The sequence below is a fragment of the Limanda limanda genome, chromosome 19 (assembly GCF_963576545.1).
Source record: "Limanda limanda chromosome 19, fLimLim1.1, whole genome shotgun sequence".
NCBI lineage: Eukaryota > Metazoa > Chordata > Actinopteri > Pleuronectiformes > Pleuronectidae > Limanda > Limanda limanda.
Window position 1 is genome coordinate 8,502,743 of NC_083654.1, and position 22,630 is coordinate 8,525,372.

Genomic DNA, 22,630 nt, shown 5'->3' on the forward strand with positions numbered 1-22,630 from the left:
GCTGTGGCATAAAGTGAGAACAACAACTGGAGGTGTTAACAAGGTGAAAAAGAGGCTGAAAGAGGTGGCAAAAGAGGAGGGTGATAAAAAGGGAGGAGAAGGAAAACTGAAAAGGTGGAGGAAAAATATGGCTTAGAAGAAAAAAGGTGCAAGAAGGTGGGTATAAATAATAAATTGGGTTAGGTGTGGATAGCAGGGAGGTGTGAAATAAATGGGCTGACAATTCAGGTACAGAACAATTAATGAATTTGGGTCTTTTGGACTCCGAGAGGAAGGTGAACTCAGAGCTGTCAGGTCTTTGGATGTCCATCAGTACAATACACAAGATTGGGTCAATGCATCAGAACAGACATTACCCCCGGACGGCTAAAAAGCCTTCTTTAATCATGTCAAACGCACAATGCAAGGCACATGAACTATTTATAGAGGCACAGGGTATGTGCTGCAGGCAAAAATCACACACACAGACCCAATGAAAGTCTCTCTCTTTTCTCCGGATGCCTCTTCTCTCTCTCCCGTCACATGGAAGTAGCTCGCTGAGGAAAACTGACCTTTGTTGAGTTTTATCTCCCCCCAACAAAGTTCCATAACCAGGAGAGTAACAGCCAATCAAGAGTTGATAGAGGAGAGAACGACACCACAATCAAAGCAGGCTTCTTGCACAAAGTTTAACACTGACAACACCCTCCAATAGAAGATGCTCCAGATAAAGTAAGACACAGGTCGTACTAGCGCATATCTCTATAAAGAAAGTAAATGACCTTCCTGTTGCAATTTGCAGTAAAATCCATCTGACAGGGGACGCCAGCTAAACTCACACCGCAGTGACCAGTCCGGCTCACTGACCTGGGCCCTGGTAGTCGCTGCCTCGGTCGCCCCCTCCCTCTCCCCGAGTCCTACATGACTACATCGGGCCGTGCATCGCTGTGACTCACCGGGTCTTTAGCTTGCTGCGCTAACACGGCGTAGGTGGATATCCTGCTGCACAGGCATTTGGTGTGGACAGCGGTTGACGCGAGCGTTTGGCAGCCTTCTGTGCCCCAGTTTTCCGCGCCAGCTTCCCTGGAGGTGGGGAGAAGAGAGGGGGGGGTTAGCGGTAACGGCGGGTGAGGGGGCTGTCACAGGGGACATTAACAGTGACTGTGAGACCATGGTCCATCATGCAGCGATCAGCACGCACACACACACGATCACACACACACACACACGGAGTGGCTCTTTAGATGCCCCTGTCACCCCATTTGTTCTCGAGTCTTCTCCGTGTTCAGCACCCTAAACACTTCCTTCCTCATCTTTTCTCTTTTCTTTTCTCTCTATCCCACCTCTTTTCGACCCCGGGAGTCTCGGGGCCTTGAGGATAAACAGACAGGGGGTTGTAGAAGCCAGCAGTTGACAAACAGCACCATGGCTTAAACGGTGGATGGGGTTATTCAGTGGTAAACGGTCAATTGCTTTGACATCCAACGAGGAGCAGCGTGTGCAGAATCTCATACAACAAAACCTTGTACACTTTATTACTCTACATCTTTCTTGTCCTCCCTTTCTTTTCACCCCCTCCGTCAGTTGCGTCTAAGTGCTTGCAATAGAAGGTTGAGTGCGGAGGTCAATCAATACGATTCTATCTGAACTAATTACCGTGGCGGCACACATTACACATTAACCTTATGTTTAACCCTGGGTATACGCTGCTTTATGCAGTCACCTAAGATAGGTAGAAACATTATGGGAGACAAAAGCAGAAGCGATCGCAGGGATGTTCTGATTGGGCAGCAGGACTTAAAGGCCCTGAGCGCATATCATTGTAGTCAAACTGCTAAGAGGAATGAGATCCTACAATCAGTTTTTGATTTTATTCTAACTGGTTTGAGGTGAGTGTGGTTCAGTGAGAAAAAAATAATGTTAGGTTATGTTGCATGCTACACGGCGCAAATCAATCAAGTTTGAACATTGAGATAGGAACGTGATGACATTTGTGAATTGTTTATTCACTGATCAAATGTCACTTAACTTCCAGGGTCCTGATGAAGTATTACTTGCAGGCTGTAAACCTGTCTGTTTGGAATGAGCCTGTTTGGCCTGTGGTGATGCTGGTGGCAGCTTTCTTTCTGAAACTGTAAAGGTGACCTGTAGTAATTGAGCTGCAGCGAGCAAAGGCTGTACACTTGTTAATTCAGAGTTTGCTGAAGCTTGACTCAGTTGACGTTGTTGTGGATGCGCTGAGTCCCAGCCAAAGCACTGGAAGCTGGATTATTCAAAGTTAATTATATGGAATATATGTCCAAATTGTATTAAATTCAACACAACACTTCCTTAGGCCCTTAACAAGACGGGAATGCCAAGTATGAAGGTGATGATAAAAACAGTTAGAGAGATATGCGCTCCACATACAAGCAACAATTTCAGGAATTAGTAGAATCCTAGTGACAGGTGACTTCAGACTCAAAGGAAAAACTAGATGTGGTCGTAGGAAGCTTCAAATTAAATATGTCAACATCGCTGGGCAACAGCATTAGCTAGCAGCCAAATCACATTCCACACCAAAACAGACAAGGAAAGTTTTTTTCTTTTGAGGGCGTAAAGGAAAACTTTGATATGCATCACAGGCGGAACTTAGTTGTCCACATCCTCCTTCAGCCAATGCTTGGCAATGATAACACACCTTTACATTGGGGAATGGCAACAACATGTAAAAAGAAAGATACAATTATTTTAGCTATTTTTTAATGAACAAGCTTGGGTTAATTTTTGTTCGTTCTTCCATAAAAAACCTTTGTAGAGCAGAGGAAGATGAAAAGTAATCATACTGCAGAGAGCAGGGATGGCATGGTTTTCACTGCTAATGGCAGAGTGGAGAACTTAATCACCTCATCTCAAGCTAATGGCAATAAATATCCACAAAAGTGGTGGGAGAGAAAATTGTGTTGTTCGTGTGAGGACTTGGATTAGCAATTTTCAGTTCATTCAATACAATTAAAAACATGTGGGTTTTGCCTGAAAGTACAGTACATCTGAGCACTGTTTACATCTCAGGGAAATTGATGATGTAAATATTTATGGATCTCTTCAGAAAAAAAAACAATCATCGTGACTTTTGAGAAATAACCAAAATATAGTTTAACATAAAAAAAGAAATCCCAACATATACTCTTCCTGTATGTACTCCAAAAAGGGAAGCATACTATATGCTCTGTTGAGGTTGGGATATCGAACAAGTAAATTAATCATATATAGTGGTGGTTTTTGATGGTCAAAATACTTTTGTGTAGTTTTTTCATACTACAATCATCATTCAGCTCTGTGACACAGACTTTGCTTCCATTTCCAAACAACAAAATGCGATGACCTTTGCAGCGTTCTGTCAACAGGACAAAGGCAGGCAGTGTTCGCCCAAATAGAGTTCAAAAATAGACATCAGTTTAAACAATGCAGAAGTGGAAATGATGTCTCGCATCTCAGATGAGCCGTTTTGTCTCTTATGGATCTTCTGTCGCCCATTTGCCTTCGTGTGCTCATTAACAGCAGCCGTATGCTATCGAATCTGGAAGCTATGACAACCGTCGTGAACGTAATTGTTGGATCAACCCCAGAAACTCTCTCCAAGTTCTATGTCATCATATAACTGATAAGTGAAGTAGCTTCTATGGGAGATCTCTCTGTCTCACTGACCTCACTGGGCTGTGTGACCCTGTCTTGCTCAGCAGCCACTTCCTGGGCTGTTCTGTAACATTGGGCCTGACAAATCCAACTATTAATTATGTTTGATGAAAGCCAATGGTTTGCATTAAACTGTAGCTTAAAAAAGCCTTGTCGCACAAGAGCATGCTTTCATTTGCGCCTGCACAAAATTAAATGTTAACATTTTATAGGCACTGCTAAGCGTTTACTATCGTGAGGTGTGGTCTTGAATATGTAACCGATAATAATAACCAAGCAGTGTCATGTTCTTTTTTTTTTCTATATTTCTATTTTCTGCAAGTTCTTCTGCACTAGTGCACGTCTGTTTGGAATGGGCTGTTTGTTTAGACTGTAATGGAATTCTGGTTGCAGGCTTTCTTTCTGAAACTGAAACAAACAGATGGAGCAAAACGTAATAAGGAGGGAGACTGGTAGTGGGAGCACTGGGGAGTCAGGCGTGACAGTAGGTAGCAAAGTTTTGCTTAGAGCCCCAGGGAGGTCAGGGGGAGTTGGTTGTGCTGCTCTGCTTGCCCATCAAGTCACTGTGCAATACTGTTTCATGTATACTATAGGTATGTATACACTCAACTGTATCTTGACCCCAAAAAAACACAAAATAAATTGTGGTTTGATCAAATAAATGAATTAAAAGGCAAAAAAGACAAAATGTTCAACACAGTATGCAACATCACTTGATCAAACACGATTAGTGGAACAGTAAATGACAGGAATGTCTCTACCTGAATGAAAGTGTATCCAACACACTTACGAACATATAATTACACACACTCACACACACACACACACACACACACACACACACACACACACACACACACAGAGACACACTCGACTCATAATATCAGTAATGAGATGTGAGCACTAATTCCCTGATGATCATCATCAGCACAGTGACACGTCAAAGACTGAAGATCGGAAAGACGATCGCAGCGGTGAGGCGACAGCTTGACAGGGAGCAACACGGTGTGCAGCTGTGTGTGGGTTAGAGAGAGAGAAAGAGAGGGAGAGAGAGAGAGAGAGATAGAGAGAGAGAGGGAGAGAGAGAGAGGACTGGGTGACAGACAAGAATGCAAGAATACGTATGTACCCTTTTAACGAGAAAATACATCCATGTTAATGCGGATTCCATTACAAAGGATTCATCTCATGTTACATCTACACAAGTTCTGCCTGTGAACTCCCGGGAGATGGCGTGTGAAATATTCACAAATGACTCCGTTCATAGCATCTCCGTATGGACTGTTACTGCACATGCATTAAAGATTGCACATTTCACGGACAGGAAGTGTTATTTGTGGTGATTTATGCAACTTAAAGCATGGCAGATGCACATGGGAAGACCTGCATGCGTTTCACTGCTAACACATACAGTCTGAGCACATTCAGCCAAGGCACATCCGGTATTCTCTGGCAGCAAAGAGGACGTCGGGGTAATGAGAAGCTGTCTGGTAGCTCACAGTGGGGGGTCGCCGAAGATAACACCAACAGGCACGCACCAACACACATTATCTGTGACCCCCTTGTTTTGGCTGCTGGATTTCCAGTTTAATTAACTGCTGACCGTAGTGTAGTTCACATGGATTTAATTGTTGGTTATGTTGCCTTTCAGCGAATGGCCTGCTTTGACTTTTGCTCAGTTTGTATTTCACCGACAATTTGGAAGAAACCTCGAGAGCCACGGATACAGACTGTGCATCACACATGCTGTGGGCTCATGGAAGTATTAGATTATCAGATGGGTGTAGCTTGCGGGGGAAGATTAAAAGGACGCAGCTTTTGTTTTACTTTTGTTGGAGCATTTGAATGAGCCTGGAGCTGCTGCCGACTCCTCTTATCGTGGAAAACAGGTACCAGATGTGCAAACAGGTGCGTATATATCAGTACGGTTGCTTTAAAGGCTGTGGATCCCAAATATGTACTGCAAAGGTGTTAATATGGTATTATCCGGGGGGGAAAAAATGCTAAGATGTGTAAATATACACAGCATCATCCAGGTCACATTTCGATAGTCAACACATCTGTTGTTTAGTCTTGACTTCGCCAAAAGAATAAAGTTTTATTTGATGCCCACGGAGTTCACAGTGTTTACTTGGATGTGCCCGAGCCACAATATATACACAATATCCTTAACATTATGAAGAGTCTATATCCTTTTAAGTGGCACCGTGATGCTGTAGTCAAGCACATCATTGCTGAGAGCTAAATGCAATCATCAGCTAACATGCTGAGTTTTTAGCAGATGAAACGTTCGCCATGTTCATCATCTCTACCAGATGGTGCATTTGTCTAAATACACACACACACACACACACAAAGAAACCTGAGGGAGAACACAGATGTCTGCACAAAACCTAACAGCATTCTGCCCATAGAGAGGAAAAGTGAGGGGGGTCACCAAATGCATCTGGATCCATCATCTGGAAACCATGAATGTCTGTAAAAAGCTTGGTGCCGATCCATCTTGTAGTTTAGTGGACGTGAAAAAACATTGACCCAATTATGGAACGATACACTTATAGAATTATAAATTTGATAAACTATAAAAAGAACATTAAAGAATAAATTATTATATAACAAATCTGGGGAACATCTTTGTGACTAATCCTCCTGGGGATCATGAATGCACATATTTAAGTAGAATCTAGGGGAGCAGTTATAACATTTTGGTCTTTGTTGGAGAACAACAAAACCAACGTTTACATGTTTAAAATTGGAATTTTCATGTTCGTTATATCCACACAGTTGGTGGTAGAATCTGGGCCATGCTGGAGATGAAACCAACGCAGCTAAAACTCTATTTCTACTGCAGTGTGCTCAAACATGCAGTGACCACTGAGGGACCGTGGCACAATGCTCTTAATTGTATTCCCTTATTGCTAGTTGAATGATGTAGCGGCTGCTATATATAATAGAAAAAAATAGTTCCCGAACAAAAGGGTTGGGTTGACCTTTTATGTCCATCGAGAAGAAATTGGCACCAACTCTTGAATAAAAGGGCAGTGCTATGAAAGCCAATTGCCCCTTGTTAAAAAACAAAAAGGTTAAACATGCTCTGAATTCTTAAACCTTAAGTGCTTGATGTCAGCTCTATGGGGAACAAAAAAAAAATCATATTTGCCAGACACATAAAGCAAGACTCTATTGTTACGTGGCAACAAATGTCAGACATGCCAGAAAATATAGAATAAAATGTTCAATAATCCTCATGGTACACGTGTTCTGCCCTTTTAAAAACATGCAAGAGCATTGACTTTGCATGATTCCTTATGGCAGAGAACACACAGTATGGGAAACATTTAATGTCTAAGTCCGGCCAAGCATTCAAACCTGATTTACATGAGAAATGCTGTTTCACATTAGCTGTCATCGATGTAATAAAGATTAACATTATCAGCTAATTTTAGCTGCGGGCAAACGCTGTCAAATCTGATTCATGAGATAACTGTCAACAAAATATATACTTTGGTCCATTTTAATTTGATAGTGGGAAATTGAATGCGCCGCGTCCATTAGTCGGCTTCTCTGTGCTCATGTCTGGCAAAGCATTCCGTCAAATACGAGCAACATATTTGCCTTTGTGTCACTTGTGGTCAGATTCACAGACAGGCAACGATTTTACACAGGGGAGAAAATATAGAAAGGGGATGGGGGGATGCAAACTGCAATACATGCAAAAAGATGAGGAAAGCACCGAGGATAGTCTGAACAGGTTGAATTCAATATCGAGGGCCAGATATTGTGAAGTGCACTGTACAAGCAATGTTGTAACGTGTGAGAGAGTAAAGTCATTGTTATTAAGAGTGACACTCGCTGATACACACAGCAAACAGAGAGGGTATGAATCAGGACAGCAGGACTGGGGCTTGGTGTATAAGAAAGGGATTTTCAGGATCATGGAGATAAGTGGCCTCAAGAGGACACAGACATACAGATACTGTTGTGTTGAACATCGTCACTGTACATCAGTATCAATGACACACTGGGGCAACAATTACAACCTGCGTGTTGCATGGGAACAGACACATTTTACTGTATCTTTCTTTTGTTTTCCGCAGGTGTTTTGTTCCTGTTTTTACACTATTGTGCCGACTACCATCTGTGCCTGTAATGGAATGTTTGCTGTAGTTGCCTGATGCCGTGTGGTTAAACATGCATTGTTGTGTGCCATTCTGTAAAAAAAAAAACATGCACAGGAAAGAAAGGTGAAGAATATAAATGTGAAAATATAATTCTACATCCTACATCTCACCGGCAATTAAACCAGAAGCAACCATATTGGGAGTGGCGAGGGGTGGGGCCTGACTGAGAGATCAAGGACCCAGCACACCCACCTACAACCTTTGCCCAATGGGATGGTAACAGACACCAATCACACAGCATCCATGCCCCAATGCAAACCGTATTTCAACATCTATTATTAAAATTAATAATAATAATAAAATAATAAATAAATAAAAATAAAAAGGATCATCATTAACAAAATCAACATCCCGCTGTGTAGAAGAAGACTTGAAACCAGCAAGTGAGACCATGACCTCTGCATGACAATGACGTTTTAAATCAAGTGAAATAAAGTTTTTTTTTATTTTTTTAGGCTTACTTAGTAACTGACTTATTTATGCAACTAAGTAAGTCGCCCTCTGCTGGATATTTGAGAGAACACAGGCTTCAAGCTTTGGCTTCACATAGTCTACGCCCATTTTTATGTACAGACTAAAGCCCCAGTAAATCTTCAAATGAATGATGGCTGACTGTAAGTCATCACCATGTAAGTCATCGTGAGAAAAACAACCTCAATAAATTATATATAGGCCGTGATGCAATTGTTTTCATGTTATCCCAGTATGCTGGGACCTCTGTGGTTACGTTACTGCCATAAGGTTCTCAACATGCTATAGAGTTAAAAAGATTTAAACCGAATAATTCACACCAACTGAAGTGTCAGTGCTGAATGTCTTCAATGGTGCATTTGTAGTCGTGCTGTGATTCTCTGCCTGTACTGATGAGCACAGGGTCACACATGTAATCCTGGCCCCGCAGCCCAGCTGTTGTCTGAAACCACGTTAAATGCAACCTTCTGAGTCTTAATCTGGTCACGGAACGGTCATTACTCTATTTATATTATTTTATTACTATGTTCATTTGATGTTTTTCACATATAATACTGAATTAATTTGATTTCTCACTGCGAGAAAACTAAATTATGTATTGAAGGACGTGTCTTTAAAGTCTGCATCTCGTTTTCAAGAGAGACCATAAAAATACAGCAACATGGGGTCATAGATAATTCAGATTTGGATCCGGCACTCAGAGTTTTACGGGTCAGATCCATTAACTGTGTATAAAGTTGGAAGACACGACAGCCGCCCTGAAGAAAAGCCAAATCATCTTGATTGCACCCTGGTGGCTGGCTGCAGTATAGTTAATAAACCCGCCTCCCTCTCCTTCTCAGTGGATGTGTGAAATAAATATTTCTGAAAGATGGTTGTTGTCATTTTAGGGCAGTTCTCACTGATATACATCCAAGTGCTCATTTATTCCAACTAAACTTGGTTTAAATTTGTTATTTGATGCTATTAAAGGTTGAAAAGTCATGATTGACAGCTGAGACTGACCCATGACATCAAAAGGGCAAGATGGTGGCAGCTGTATCATGGATGTTTTGGGAGGAAGTGGACGCCGTCTTTATAGTCTCTGGTAATAGCCAACATATTTGTTCTTGTTTTTGCAGACTGTGCCTCAGATTAGTTTATAGTCGGACCATCTCACATCAGATCTCACATATTGAATGTGTCTTACAGTATCAACATTTTAATTCTTAGGTTCAAAGAGGTGGAACAGTAGTGATGGGTCTTGCACTCACCAATGCTGTGGGTATACGCCTTTTAATCTCAATTCAGCCAAAAAGCACTGAGGAAAATCTTCACCCGACATAAATCAGCTGCACTCAACTCTCCATACTTCCTATTATGCACAACTGGCCAGTACACATCCACACTGCAGTACTTCCAACAACGAAGGCCTGCATATCTATGTGTGGGTGTGTGTGTGTGTGTGTGTGTGCATGCATAAATAAGTATATTTGACCCAGATGTTAATGTTTGTAAGACCTAAGCTTTTCCTCTCGTCCACTGACTGACTGCCTTATAAGCACAAGAACATGCTGTGAGATTATCCGGAGCTTCCTCTGATGTTTATGAGTAAGACTGAACAGCCTATGTTTCTAAGTGTTACTCGCAGATGAAATATGTTTCGTTCCATCTGAATCCTGTGTGCATGATTCAGTGGGCGATAATAATCACTGTAGTAGTCATCCAGATAGCCTTCTGACACGTGCCTCACTACTGTGGCTGGATCAATATGACACATGAATACCAAATTAAGTAGGAAGACATCACAATGTCTGTCATATGAAAAACTCAAAACTGTTTGGTCCACAATAAATCTACAACACCATACCTGTTAAGGAAAATTCTCATTTCATGTTCACTTACTTTTAAAAAGCACATCTGAATAAATCTTTGATACAGACACATGTACGGCCCTCATTTGATCCCCCCTCGTCTTTCCTTTGGCCCGTGCAACGTGAGATGTCGCGCAAAACCTTCCATTCTCGCTTCTTCCCTTATTTCCATGCGAGCAGAATGCTTTGTCATTGACCTCCAGTGCTCCAATCTGATCTCTGGCATGGCCATGAGCTAATTTATAAGCTTCTTTCCCGGGATAATCTTTGTCCCTGGTGTGCAGGCCAGTGAGCGAACAGAAAAAGCACAGATACAGGTTTCAGCTACAGCCATAAATGGCCTGCCTCTCTGACTGCCAGCATTCTGTGCTACATGGACAGCTGCCCTGGCTCTGAGGAGAGTGGCTCCTGAAGGAAATGGATTATTCATTCTGATTCTGGTGAAAAGTATTCAAAGTTTTATTTTTCCACATATTTGCAACCTGGTTTTCAAATGTTAAACCACATAGAAAACGGAGAGGAGATTTTCTAAGCATCTGGCCGGGGGGGCTCAACTGGGACGCCCAAGGCCACGGGTACAACTCGGAGTCTCACAAAGCACTAACACACTGGCCTCTCAGCCTACTTCCAGCCGCACAAGAGTAAAGAGGATAATGTGCAAGTCAACAAGATAAGCAGAAGGCAAACACTGCGCTTGAATTCAGGATGCTAATGTGATCCGTGTGTATTTCCAGTAAACCCGGAATAGATTTTTAAAGAGGAAATCGATGTAACTCACCGAGTGGCTCCGGGAGTAAAAATGTATTCCAAAGGCCGGCAGAGAACTTCTTCTTATTCACTACTTCTAATCTAAACACACAAATGGTGATCAATTCATTTCCATCGAGGACTTTGTCCAGGTGAAACAGTCGCAGTGCTAAAGGCTAACCATGTCCAGTGGTCCATTTCACCCCCCACTGGTCACATGATGCAATCAATAAGCTGAAAGCAGGGAGCAATACAAAAATAATGACTCCTGACCAGCTTTACATCGACCCTTCACTCGAACGAAAAAGTCCTGAATGCAAGCAGCCCAGGTTTATCCATGAGGTCCAGTAGCAGAAAAAAAGAATCATGGCTTAAGTTCACACTTGTTGGTAGCCTACTACTTAGAACTGATCTCAACACGTAACAGCTTCTTAGAACCATCAGAAGTCCACTAAATCCGACTGTCGTGCGCTGGGAATCGAACGTCCCATGTTAACACGCTCTCTAAGGACTGTTGTGATTGCTGGGTGGGAAGGGGGGGGAATGAGCTAAGAGCCCGTCTACGTCCTGTGACGCCCAACGGAGGTAGAGCCCGTGTAAGCCCTATGCCGGCCCACTCCCTCTCGCTGTGCTGCCGGGCTGCTCAACACAATCTTGATCCCTTCTGCTCCGTCAGATGGAAAAGTGGAGCAAGCCCCCCCCCCGTCAGACCAGCACCCCTCCCTCCTCCTGGTGGCTACGCCGTTAAGATCTAGCGTGTCAGTGTTCGTCGGTGACGCTGAGGCAAACATGAAGAACATATGCTACGGCAGTTCATTAACACAAGGCATTGGAGATCAGGGAGATGAGAAGAAGTAGTTAACCTCCTTTTTTTTCAGTTTCATCTCAAAAATTAAAATGTCAAAATTTACATTTCAGCGCATCTGTTACTCTCGCTCTGTTAAAAAAAATTATGTTTTTATTTTGAATCAACGGCCTCACAGCAAGGGCTATCAGAAAACAGAGTGAGGCAGATCGCTTGTGTAATGCACTTGTAATTGGCACAGCTACATGCTGTAAAGTGTTGATTATAGATTGATGATTATCTTGTGCAGATGTAGACATATGGGGGTTCTATTTTTAGCCTGAACTACCTGCTGTCTCCTCAGGGACGACACTGTCTGAATCGAAAATAGTTTCACTCTATTAGTACAATGCCTCCATTCAACCATCCATCCTTTTCATCTCGTATAGTTGTTCATGTTTTTTCGAGCTGAGGCCTCCCTTAGTGCATAGGACACGTCGGCACGTTGTATGGGGGGGTACAGCCGACCCCCAGCTTAGCTACCTTCTGAGCCACAGCCTAGATTCTGGATGTATACAGAGCATGGTCTGGCACTATAAGAAGCTGGAAAAAATTTAATCAGTTCTAGTCGTATATATACATCTATCACTATACACCTATAACTTAGAAACTGCATAATAATCATTCAAAGTCATTGACACGTTTTGGAGAGGAGCTGCAAAATCAACTGCCAAGAGCACAACACATTATGTAGGTGCTCTGGGTTTTTGACAAGATAGAAAAATACAAAAGAATTGAAAACATCTCTTGTTCTGCTGCATGAATTTTGATATTTTTTCCTTCTAGTGGCCTTTGTTGGTCAAACAATGTTATTCATGTGCACTGCTCGATCGATGCAGTAGTATAAAGACATCTTAAAAGAAGGAATGGATGTTGAAAGTGAAAAGGTGTGTATCCAAGAGGGAAAGTGTTTTTCCAATACTTAATATTGTACGCCGCTCTTAAATATATGTGATTACACTTTGGCCAGGTTCGTACTAATTCCGCGGGGGCGTTTGGAATATGCCTTTTGACTCTTTTTTTTTTTTTAAACTCTAATTTAAAGTTGAGACCTGCCTGTGCCAAAGCTGATAACGTTGGCAGATCAGTCTGAGCCCAAAGCAAGCCTCAATCTACCGTGTCAGATTGAGGATGTTAGAGCTACTCGCGTTGCACACCAGGCCATTATGACTCTCTGGCGGCGAGGGGTAAGGTGGGGAGCCTGGGTCTTTAACCACTGATCCCCCCCCTGATCGAGCCGAAGCCCACCGGGGATTAGAAATAGGATTAAGTGACCCTCAGCCCCCTCACAAGCTTACTGTCATCCATCCATCTGAAGTGTTCGTTACACTTATCTCTATATACTGGGTCATATATGTAAGCGGGCTTTTAAAATGAGATTGCTCAGTCGCCTGCCCATCATGCATAGTTACATCAGCTTTTTGACTCAGATGACAGGAGGTTGCCTCTCTATGTATTTAGAGACGGAGCGGGAAATGCACGAGCAAGGCTTAAGTGAATGTTTGAGTCGCACAATGTATATTTTAGATGCCAGCAAAGAAGCTGTTTGTTCTGATTGAAAAAGCAGCTGCCACCACAGTATAGAATCACTACAGTACATCTACTAGTACACCCGGGATCGGCATACATACAATCTCAGGGAGCTACGGTAATCTGTAATGCAGCAGACCTTTAAATAAGTACTCCACAGTGCAGTGTTTGTGTGTGTGTCTGCGTGTGTGTGTGAGAGTTTGTGTGTGCGTCAGTGCAGGTTTAGCCAGACATGCCGTACTGGGGCCTGGTGTGGGTCAGAGCACAGCGGCGCCTGAGGCAAGGTCAGCAGCCACCCATCGTGCTTTCCCATGGATGAGAGAGAGACACTCAAAGCCAACAGAAAATGAAAGAGAGAGAGAGTTTGGGGAAGGAAGCGAGAGAAGTTTCAAGACAGAGAAATGGCAGTTCCATTTCAGTGCCCGGAATACCCCCAAACAGCCTCGGAAAATGGGTGTTTTTTTTAATCATTTATAAAACCCTCATTGCTGTTCACTAACCTGAGCCTCCCCTTTTCCCGAAATAACCTGTAAAACTTTTTTTATGGGAGTTCTACATAACGGTATCGAGTCGAGCCAGTGAGGCAAACGACAAACAGGTTGAGAGTAGGTTGAGGAGACAGACACACGCGGGGACGATGGGGAGGGATGGCGAGCGCAACGATTCGGTTGGGCAGATGGCGCCGGCATATGGGCCTGTTAGGGGCAAAATAAATAAATAAACACTCTCGCATAAATAGTGAGATGAACTGTGAGTGCCACAAACTGTTGGCCAACGTAGCCAGCTGAGGGAGAACGAGAGCGCACAAATGGGAGAGAGATACCACTGAAATTGCTGGCACATTTGTAAATGGACCACCGCTGCTGGGAAAAAAAACATGCGCAGAGACAATTGGGAAGGGGATGATGATAGGCTTTAGAGATGTAAGCCTCTGCGCGATCCTTAATCTCCAAGTAAGTGTTCATTATTCGCGTGTGCATTGTAACAATAACGGGGGGGGGAGGAGAGGCACGCGGTTGAACTGCAGTTTCTTCTGCCGCCGGGTCCGGTCGCTGTCTATACCTTCTCCCTTCGCCTCTCATCTGGCTGCTGCTCAGCCTCGGAGCCCGTGGCTCGGTCGGGGAGACAGCCAGGTTCAGAGAGGTGATGTCCCTCCAGCAAACAAACGGCTGCTTGGTACAACATGTTCTCTGCCCGTCTCACCTGCGAGCTCCCAGCCGACCGCAGTTGACTTCCACTGCTCGGCAGAGGCGAGAAAATGGAGGAGGCCTGAGACGCTTGTGCGTGCCCTGTGTAGGTGTATTTTCTTTTAGATGTGTACGTACTCTACATGATGTACATGTTTGTGTGGATGCATCTAATTTCCACATGTGACCAGCACATACATCCAGGGTTTTCTTATTTGAAGCCCACTCAGCCTCACTCATTTTCCATACATGTGTGGACACAATAGACTGAAAATAAGGATGAAAGACATCACAGCTCCCCAAAAGTGAAGCCAAAGCATCTATATCGCCGCCCTGGTGGGTGGCTGTAGTATAGATCAGATCATAAACCCTGCCTCCTCATCCATATCAATCAATTAGACAATATTCCAAATTAAAAGTAAACCTCAGATAATTTTGGCACTTTAGGTATTTCTTAACACACTGATTTGCGATTGGGCGAACGCATGTAAATGGTTTTGTATTAAAATAGTGCTTTTCTAGTCTTGATGACCACTCAAAGCTCTTTGCAGTACAGTTTTACATTCACCCATTAACACACACATTCATACAGTGCATCTATTAGCAGCACTTTGTTGTTCTATGAGGGGCAACTCAGGGTTCAGCATCTTTCCCAAGGACACTTCGGCATGCAGATGGGGAAGACCGGGTGATCGAACTGCCGACCTTCAGGTTGGAGGACGACCGCTCTACCCCTCAGCCACAGCCGCATGTGGGACCTTGTTACCGTGGCTGCATTTCTTGATAGTGGGAGTGAGTGGAGACATGTCCTTCATCTTTGTGTTCAGTCTATACTACATCGGAAAGAACACTTTGCTAAGACTGTTGGCTCTTCAGACTGAAGTGTAAACAGCGGTTGCGAAAATGCAAACATCCCATGGATCTGATGAATATTCAACGACTGAAGGATTGTTGTTGTTTGTCTGCCGCATGATACCCAAGGATTTCCGATTACATGTTCAAATGAATGTGTTTTGAACATGTGTTTCACTTTGTTTGAGTAAGTTGTAAGTGTCTCCCATCTGCTTCTGTATCTGTGTCTGTAAACATATTACCTAATCCCCGGCAAACACATTTGGATGTTTTCCACATTCCCCCCAGTTGGAGTGTGTGTGTGTGTGTGGTTGACAGACAATGCCGCCACCTTGCCACTTTATATTCCGTTTGGCTCCCTGCCCTCGTAATGTCTGCAAATTTAATTTGATTGCAGCTGTAATCTTCCGGATAGTTAATTGACTTTGCGGAGCTTTGTCTTGCTCCTACCTTGATGGAGAAGGGTAGTTTGATAGCTCACAATGTCTTATCCCTCTCCCTGTGAACCTGCGTTTCCACACTGTGTGCTTTGGTCACTGGAGGGTCCTCTTCAACCACCAGTTTGAACTTCAGCTGCAGATATACACTGTGAGATATGGCTGAAAGCCCAAGACCAAGCAAGCAAGTAAGAAGACCTTGAATAGAGATTATGTCATCGACACATTTCATTTGCTGTCCCGACAATGTCCTTTTTCTGGTAATGCATTGGCAACTCAAGATACAGGTTTGGGAATGATTGTGGTCGTAGGGAAAGAAGCTGGTGACTTGAACCATACTTAGTGTTTTCATGTATTGAACCTAAACATTTCTTAACATCGTCTTTACTTTTTCCCCGCCAAGGGCCAACCCTGACATCCCTCCCATGAACTGAGGCCATTCAAAAACATAACAATAGCATAGAATTCTAGGTTGCAGTGTTTTTGGCTAAGCAAATTGTATATAATTGTATTATGTAGGATACAGGGAGGTATTTGCTCAGTCATACTACCATAGGTTGAAGATGTGGGCCATTAAAAGTGCAATGAGACCATGTCCTACAACCAGCCCCTGATTTAATGGTTCTGAACCAGTTTGAGTTTACTATTGACAAAACGAGTGATCACTATGTAGGTTAATGGTAAAAGCTGCATGATCAATTGTGCTGGTTTACATTATGTAGCGCACTAGCTGGTCCACTACACAGAGCAGACAATGTCAAAGCATCAGTTGCCTACATAGACAAGCAAGAGACATTTTGTCAAATATAAAACAGGGTCACTCAAGTTGAACAGAATGACTAGAGTAAAATAGAGAACTGCAGACAACTCCTACATGGTGTGAGTAAACACTGGAGAGAAGACAGAGAAGAAAACCTGCACCACTGAGAGTGAGTGATGCTACTTTTGATCCCTTAGCAACACAAAGATAAACCTGTTTGTTCTCATCCAGAGAATTAATTAACACTTACGCAGGACTGTTTTAGGTTTATACAGTTCCTTCAGTTCACACATACACAGACACACACACAAACACACACACAGACACACACACACACACACACACACACACACACACACACACACACACACATACACACACACACACACACACACACACAGACAAACACATGAAGTGCTGCAGCATACACACTCACACAAATATCAGCATTTCTCAGAAAAAACTTACGGGTTGCCGTAGTCCCAGACAACGCACTGAGGATCTGATGTACCCTGCAAGATAAAGGGGGGGAGAGAGAGAAGATAAGCAGTTATTGCCAGTGGAGGATGAGTGAGGGCAGACAGGAGACAGAGTAGCTCGTTGCCCGGAGGAGAAAAGAGTGATGCTGCACGGACGATGGAGAGAGGTAAACAGACAATGAAAGGGAAGGATAGAGACAGACGGTCGGAGGGAGAGAGTGAGAAAGAATCATTGTCGGAGGACAGAGCCCGGCAAATAGCTGCTGCGGCAGAAAGAAAAGGGGAAGGTGCGTGTGCAATGAATCGAGAGTCAGAGACAAACAAGAAAAGCCATTTCATGGACAATAATACACAGCGAGCGTGGCTCATAAACATCCTGCCGTTGAAACATTTGAATCCTTCACTAAAGTACAACCGCAGTGGAAAGTGGTCGAGTTGGAGTAAACAACTCTGAAGCAGTGAAATGTATAAGAGTGAAACTAGAAGTAGCCTTTCCAGGGTGTGTAAAGGCTCAATGTCGAGTGAAGCACTTATCTCTACATCTGCGTATGTCAAGGAATCGATTGAGAACATGTTAACCCTTAGATGCATAAGTGGGTCAAAAATGACCCGAGAGGTTGTTTTCTTGAAATATCTTCGTAATGAAAAATTGTTATCATTTCATATTCCAGGTATTCCTCTTTTTTTTGATATAATGCCATATAATGCAATGATCACAGCCAGAAACAGGTAGTTTGTCACTGCATACAGTGATGAGACAAGAAGGCAAAACAGGGAAAAGAGAGAGGAACTGTCAATGACTGGACAGTTCCTCTCTCTTTTCTTAATCCATTCAATCGCTGAACCCAACAACTGATCACAGGTGTGGTGTGGGGGGGGGGCTGCTGGTGGTCGAACGGCAGGTGAATCATCTGGTGATCAAAGCTCAGGCCAAACAAGACTCACTCAATTGTTGAATCAATCACAGGATCGATGTCCTTAACCGACTCATCTCCACTTGTTCCACCGGTGATCCTCAGCGATCCGGCCCTGTGCCCTTTCAACCTGCACGCCTCACTAGGCCCAGGATTGGATTGGGATTGGTTTTTTGAGGTGAACTGCACTGGCTCCTGATCTGGATCAAAGATTCTGTCCCCGACTTAATTTGTAAATCCAACGAATTAAAAGACTTAACTTGGTGTTTTTGAGCTCAGTCTACACTTTCTGTGTCTTTCAAAGTAAGAGTGATTAGGCCTCTGGTTCACTTCCCACGACTGAGATGCTATCGTCCTGCTGGGCTGATGCAGATGAGTCTGTTGGTCCTTCCTCAGTCCTGCATTAAGCACTTTGCCTTTGAGCTCCCCCTTATGGCATAGGGGATTATAGCAGTAATTCTACCACCACGCTTCTGTGTTCACTTTTTAAAAAGAAAAAGCATGGTGTCCACTGTAAGAGGGTTCAGTGGAGCCTAAGGACAATTTCACAAAATGACCTCCTCCATCGAAGAGCAAACAGAATGTTTTTCTGAAAGTCAACGTTTTAAGAGAGCAAAAAAAAAGGGGATGAGAAAGAGGTGATTCGCACATTCACGTCTGAACCATTAGGATTTACACAGGCAAGGTCACCCCTCCCTCCTCTGAACAGGCCCTAACTGATCTTCCATGAGTCAGTGAATCCAGGGGGTCTCTGGGCGGGGGGGGCGGATTGAGGCGGGAACGGCGTGATGCAATGTTTATATACACAGAATCAGAGGCGAGGTGACACAGATTGATGGATGACAGCTCTTTGTTCTGCCTCACACACACACACACACACACACACGCACACCACTTTTCAAAGACATTAGATGTGGCCAGGTATGCGTTAGCGTGGCTGTCTGTGTTAGCATTGAGCTATCAATCAGCCGGGCATCATACTGGACTCTGTGGTACAGCGGGAGTGACATCCGTGTACTCCCACATTGCTGCCTCCTCTCCAGTGTCACGTTGCATAGCGACGGCGTCTGCTCGGCTGATGCCTCTGACAGGCAGCAAACGTGGGTCTGATTCCAGCAGCTGCGCTCATGGACGGTAAATGATGGCATCTACCTTAACAGCTCTGTCTTCTTCTTTCTCCTCTTAAAAAAAAAAGAATCGCCATTTTCTACAAGGTATCTCTACAGCCACATGGAGCCATTCGGTGGTAAGATGCTGAGTGCTAATCAGATAACACGAGCTGCTGAAACAGAACAGGAGCCCACTGGTTCAGGGAGCCTTAATTACCTCCCACTTCAAGGATTATATATTGAGAAAATGAAAAGGAGCAATCAGGATGATGATTTTTGATTGATGAAAGGCAGCTAGGAATTACCAGAGTGACAATTACCAGAAAGACTGATGTGTACAGCTTTTATAATCTAAAAGGGGAGATGAAGGAGGGCTGGAAGATGGGGTGGGAAGAGGAGGAGGAGGATGAGTAGGAGGAACACGTGGCATCTGGTCCACTGTGGGGACACAGGGCTTTCTGGCCTCCTGATTCTTACTCACTATTAAAGACACACCCACTTGGAGATGTGTGAGGGGTCTGACTGGAGCAGATGTCTTCTCAGTGAGGACATGACCATGCACGGATACTCCGACACCCCTTGGAGAGCAAAGCTGGCAGCTGTTGCCACGGCCCTGCTTGGTGTTTCTGTTTTTTTTCCGGACAAGGTCGACACCGACTGCAGCTGAACATCATGATGCGATGCTCTGCTCTTCCTTTCACCTTCTTGCCTCCTCTGCTACTTATATACTGTAGTTGCTTGGCAATTCCTCACGAAGTTCAGGCCAAGCTCCGCAATGGCGATAACACGTCACATAATGATGCATAGATGTACGTTGTTGTTGTCGTTGGGCAGCATTCGTAAGTTGTCTCAAAAACTACTATTCATATTTACTTTATTTATTAAATTAGTTTTATTTCATGTTTGTGTACTTTTTTTATTTTGTTATGTAATTTTCTGTAATGCTTAATGTAGAGTGTTCTGTATGCTCTGCATGTTCTCTTGCATTGTGAAAATATTTGGAAAAATAAAATATTCTAAAAAAACAAAAACTCCCATTCATCTATTTTGCAGGAGAAAATTAAAACCTCAGCAGTATTTTAAAGGAATAGTTCCAGATTTGAAGTAAGGATAGGATTGATAACTTAAATAACTGTCCGTTAAATATTAAAGTGAGTTTTTTCTTCCTTATGCTGAGATGTTCAGCTAAACTAATCAGCTGCTGGCTAAAGTTTAAATTCGTAAGGATCAGACATACGTGTATCTTCTGGATGAGAAAGCTATTAATACTGATTTTGTATTTATGTATTTTGTTTTTATTTTGATCAGGTTACCTACACTGTAAATATAATAATAATAACATAATGATGATAATACATTTTATTCAGACAGCACCTTTCAAAGTGCTCTACAATAAAAAAAATCAATAAGAAGGCATTAGCAATACAACAAAGACTTAGGATAAAAGCATAAAACTAGCAAGTGGTATAAAAATAAGTAAAAAAGAAAGAATAAAATCAATAAAAAGCAAGATCATAGAAGTAGTTATTGAGTGTTTTCCTAAAACTACCGGATCTGATAAAATAAAACAGTTAACCAAAATTTAATGCCCACTTCTTTGAATAAATTTGGGGATTTCTCTGGGTTCGAAGATTGTTGGAAACGCTTTGAATGGTACACAAGTCGACAAAATGTATAACATGAGACAAGTAGTTTTTATGCACTTTAACTAAGAATTGTTACATAAAATATCATTAAGCTAATATTAATCTCAAGAAGCAATATCTTCAGACTGAGACTGAAACTATGACTGTGAAAACCAATTATATTTAAAATAAAATCCAATTAATATGATGTTAATCACGTGTCCACTGAAAGCATGTACTTTCTTATATGACTTGAATTAATTTTTCAAGATCCCTCATCAAAACCTTATCAATCTTGGTTGTGATAGTTATGCTACTTAAACTTCTCCAAATAGAATAAAGAGCTTGTGTTATAGGCTGAAGATTGGGAATTAAAAATATATTGATATTTATATATTAGGAAGAAAGGTTTGAATAACAAACAGTATACCATTGCTCTGTGGGAAAGGTAGGGTTGAACATTTGGATCCATTCAAAGCAACTGGAGGTCAGGATATTGTAGCCTGTACTGTATTGATTTCCACTATGTTTTGCCAAACTCTTTCTCTATATCTCTCGTGAATCCCCAACATTTATCAAAATGTGATCCTTAATGTTTGCAAGATCTACATGGCCTCTCACACATCGGTATGCTCTGCAGCATGTGCACCTGCCCTCTTCACACTGTCCCAGCCCCGTGCTGCACTGCGTGCCAGAGAAATGTCTGTCCTCAGCAGGAGCCTCCGGTTAGCAGCACAGAGCAGCATGCTAGGATCACTATTAAGACATCATCCTCCAGATAGGCTGTGTGCAACCCGCAGTACCTCTGCTGTGCAAAAAGTGTCATAAAGCAGAATAATAGGAAGATAAAAGATAGAGGCATATAAAAGAAACCGCGTAATTATGCAGTGATTCAACGGTTTGAGGCAGGGAGATGGAGTGTGGGGGGGTGGGTGGGGATGAGGATCAATACAAAATCTTTTTAATGAAACGCTGGGCAGTAATCTTGATCCTCAGGTCCTCGATGACACAGCTAGAGACTGATTTCACTGAACGATTTTAGGGAGTGTGTGTTTGCGTGTGTGTGTTGTCTATAGAGGGACTATTTAATATTCAACATTATTTTCAAACCTGTGCCCACCTTTACCCAGAAGAATGGCTAATGAAACCTACATCTCATGGAGGTCGAAAAGAGTGCCTCTCATTAAACTTGCACTTAGTCCTTTCCAATGAAAATAGCCCACGAGTCGTTTATAATAACACACTCCACTGTAATATAAACCGAATAGGCACCAGGAGACTCTGCGTTATAAGGAAGTCAGAGAGGTCCGCATTTATTCAGGCAATTCTCCCAGCGCCACGGTGCTTTATATCATGCAGCACTTTCTCTTTCATTCTAAACTCAGGAAACATGGGTCAGTGGGGAGAAGAGGAATCCTTTAAAGCCTTAAACAAAATGTATTTTGTTGGCCCGAGCTTATTCGATATACAAGCGCGCGATAAAGAAATGCAAAACTTTGCACGGGAAAAGTGCTTCATATGGAATAATTTACATTTTTGTTGCATGGAAAATAAATAGATTTCTCTGGTGGTTATAGCTTTGAATTAATCACTACAGCGGTTGGGAAAGCTGTAATTTTCCCAATTTTCTCATTACACTTTCTATTGAAATGATGTAGAAGTCAAGTAACACAAACTCAATGTTTAAAAGAAGATGCATTTTTGTACTGGACAGATGCCCACAATGAAACAGTGTAGTCAAAAATGAGACCCTTTTACTTACATTTAAAAGCTGTGACAGCTCCACCACCACCATGGGCTCGCTGGGCTGCGGCTCAGGACGCACTGTCACTGTCAGGATCTTGGAGTTGATCACCGCAGGGGGACTACAAAGATAGAAACACACATCAGACTGTGGTGTTTCTTCAGGATCATACTGCACATCAACAGTTACAATAAAAACATCCCGATAATACACAAATCAACATCCACAGCCAGCTCTCTCCCC

At 42.8% G+C, this 22,630-nt stretch overlaps 1 protein-coding gene across 1 annotated transcript in view; it reads right to left on the reverse strand.

Moving 5' to 3' along the window:
- Positions 1-22,630, reverse strand: part of adgrb2 (adhesion G protein-coupled receptor B2) — a 152,190-nt gene that overhangs the window by 56,613 nt on the left and 72,947 nt on the right. The window contains exons 13-15 of the mRNA XM_061092573.1: positions 22,406-22,508; positions 16,985-17,028; positions 936-1,062 (exon numbers count right to left, since the gene is read on the reverse strand). Of these exons, the coding sequence (XP_060948556.1) occupies positions 936-1,062; positions 16,985-17,028; positions 22,406-22,508 (274 nt within the window). The remainder of the gene's footprint in view (positions 1-935; positions 1,063-16,984; positions 17,029-22,405; positions 22,509-22,630) is intronic.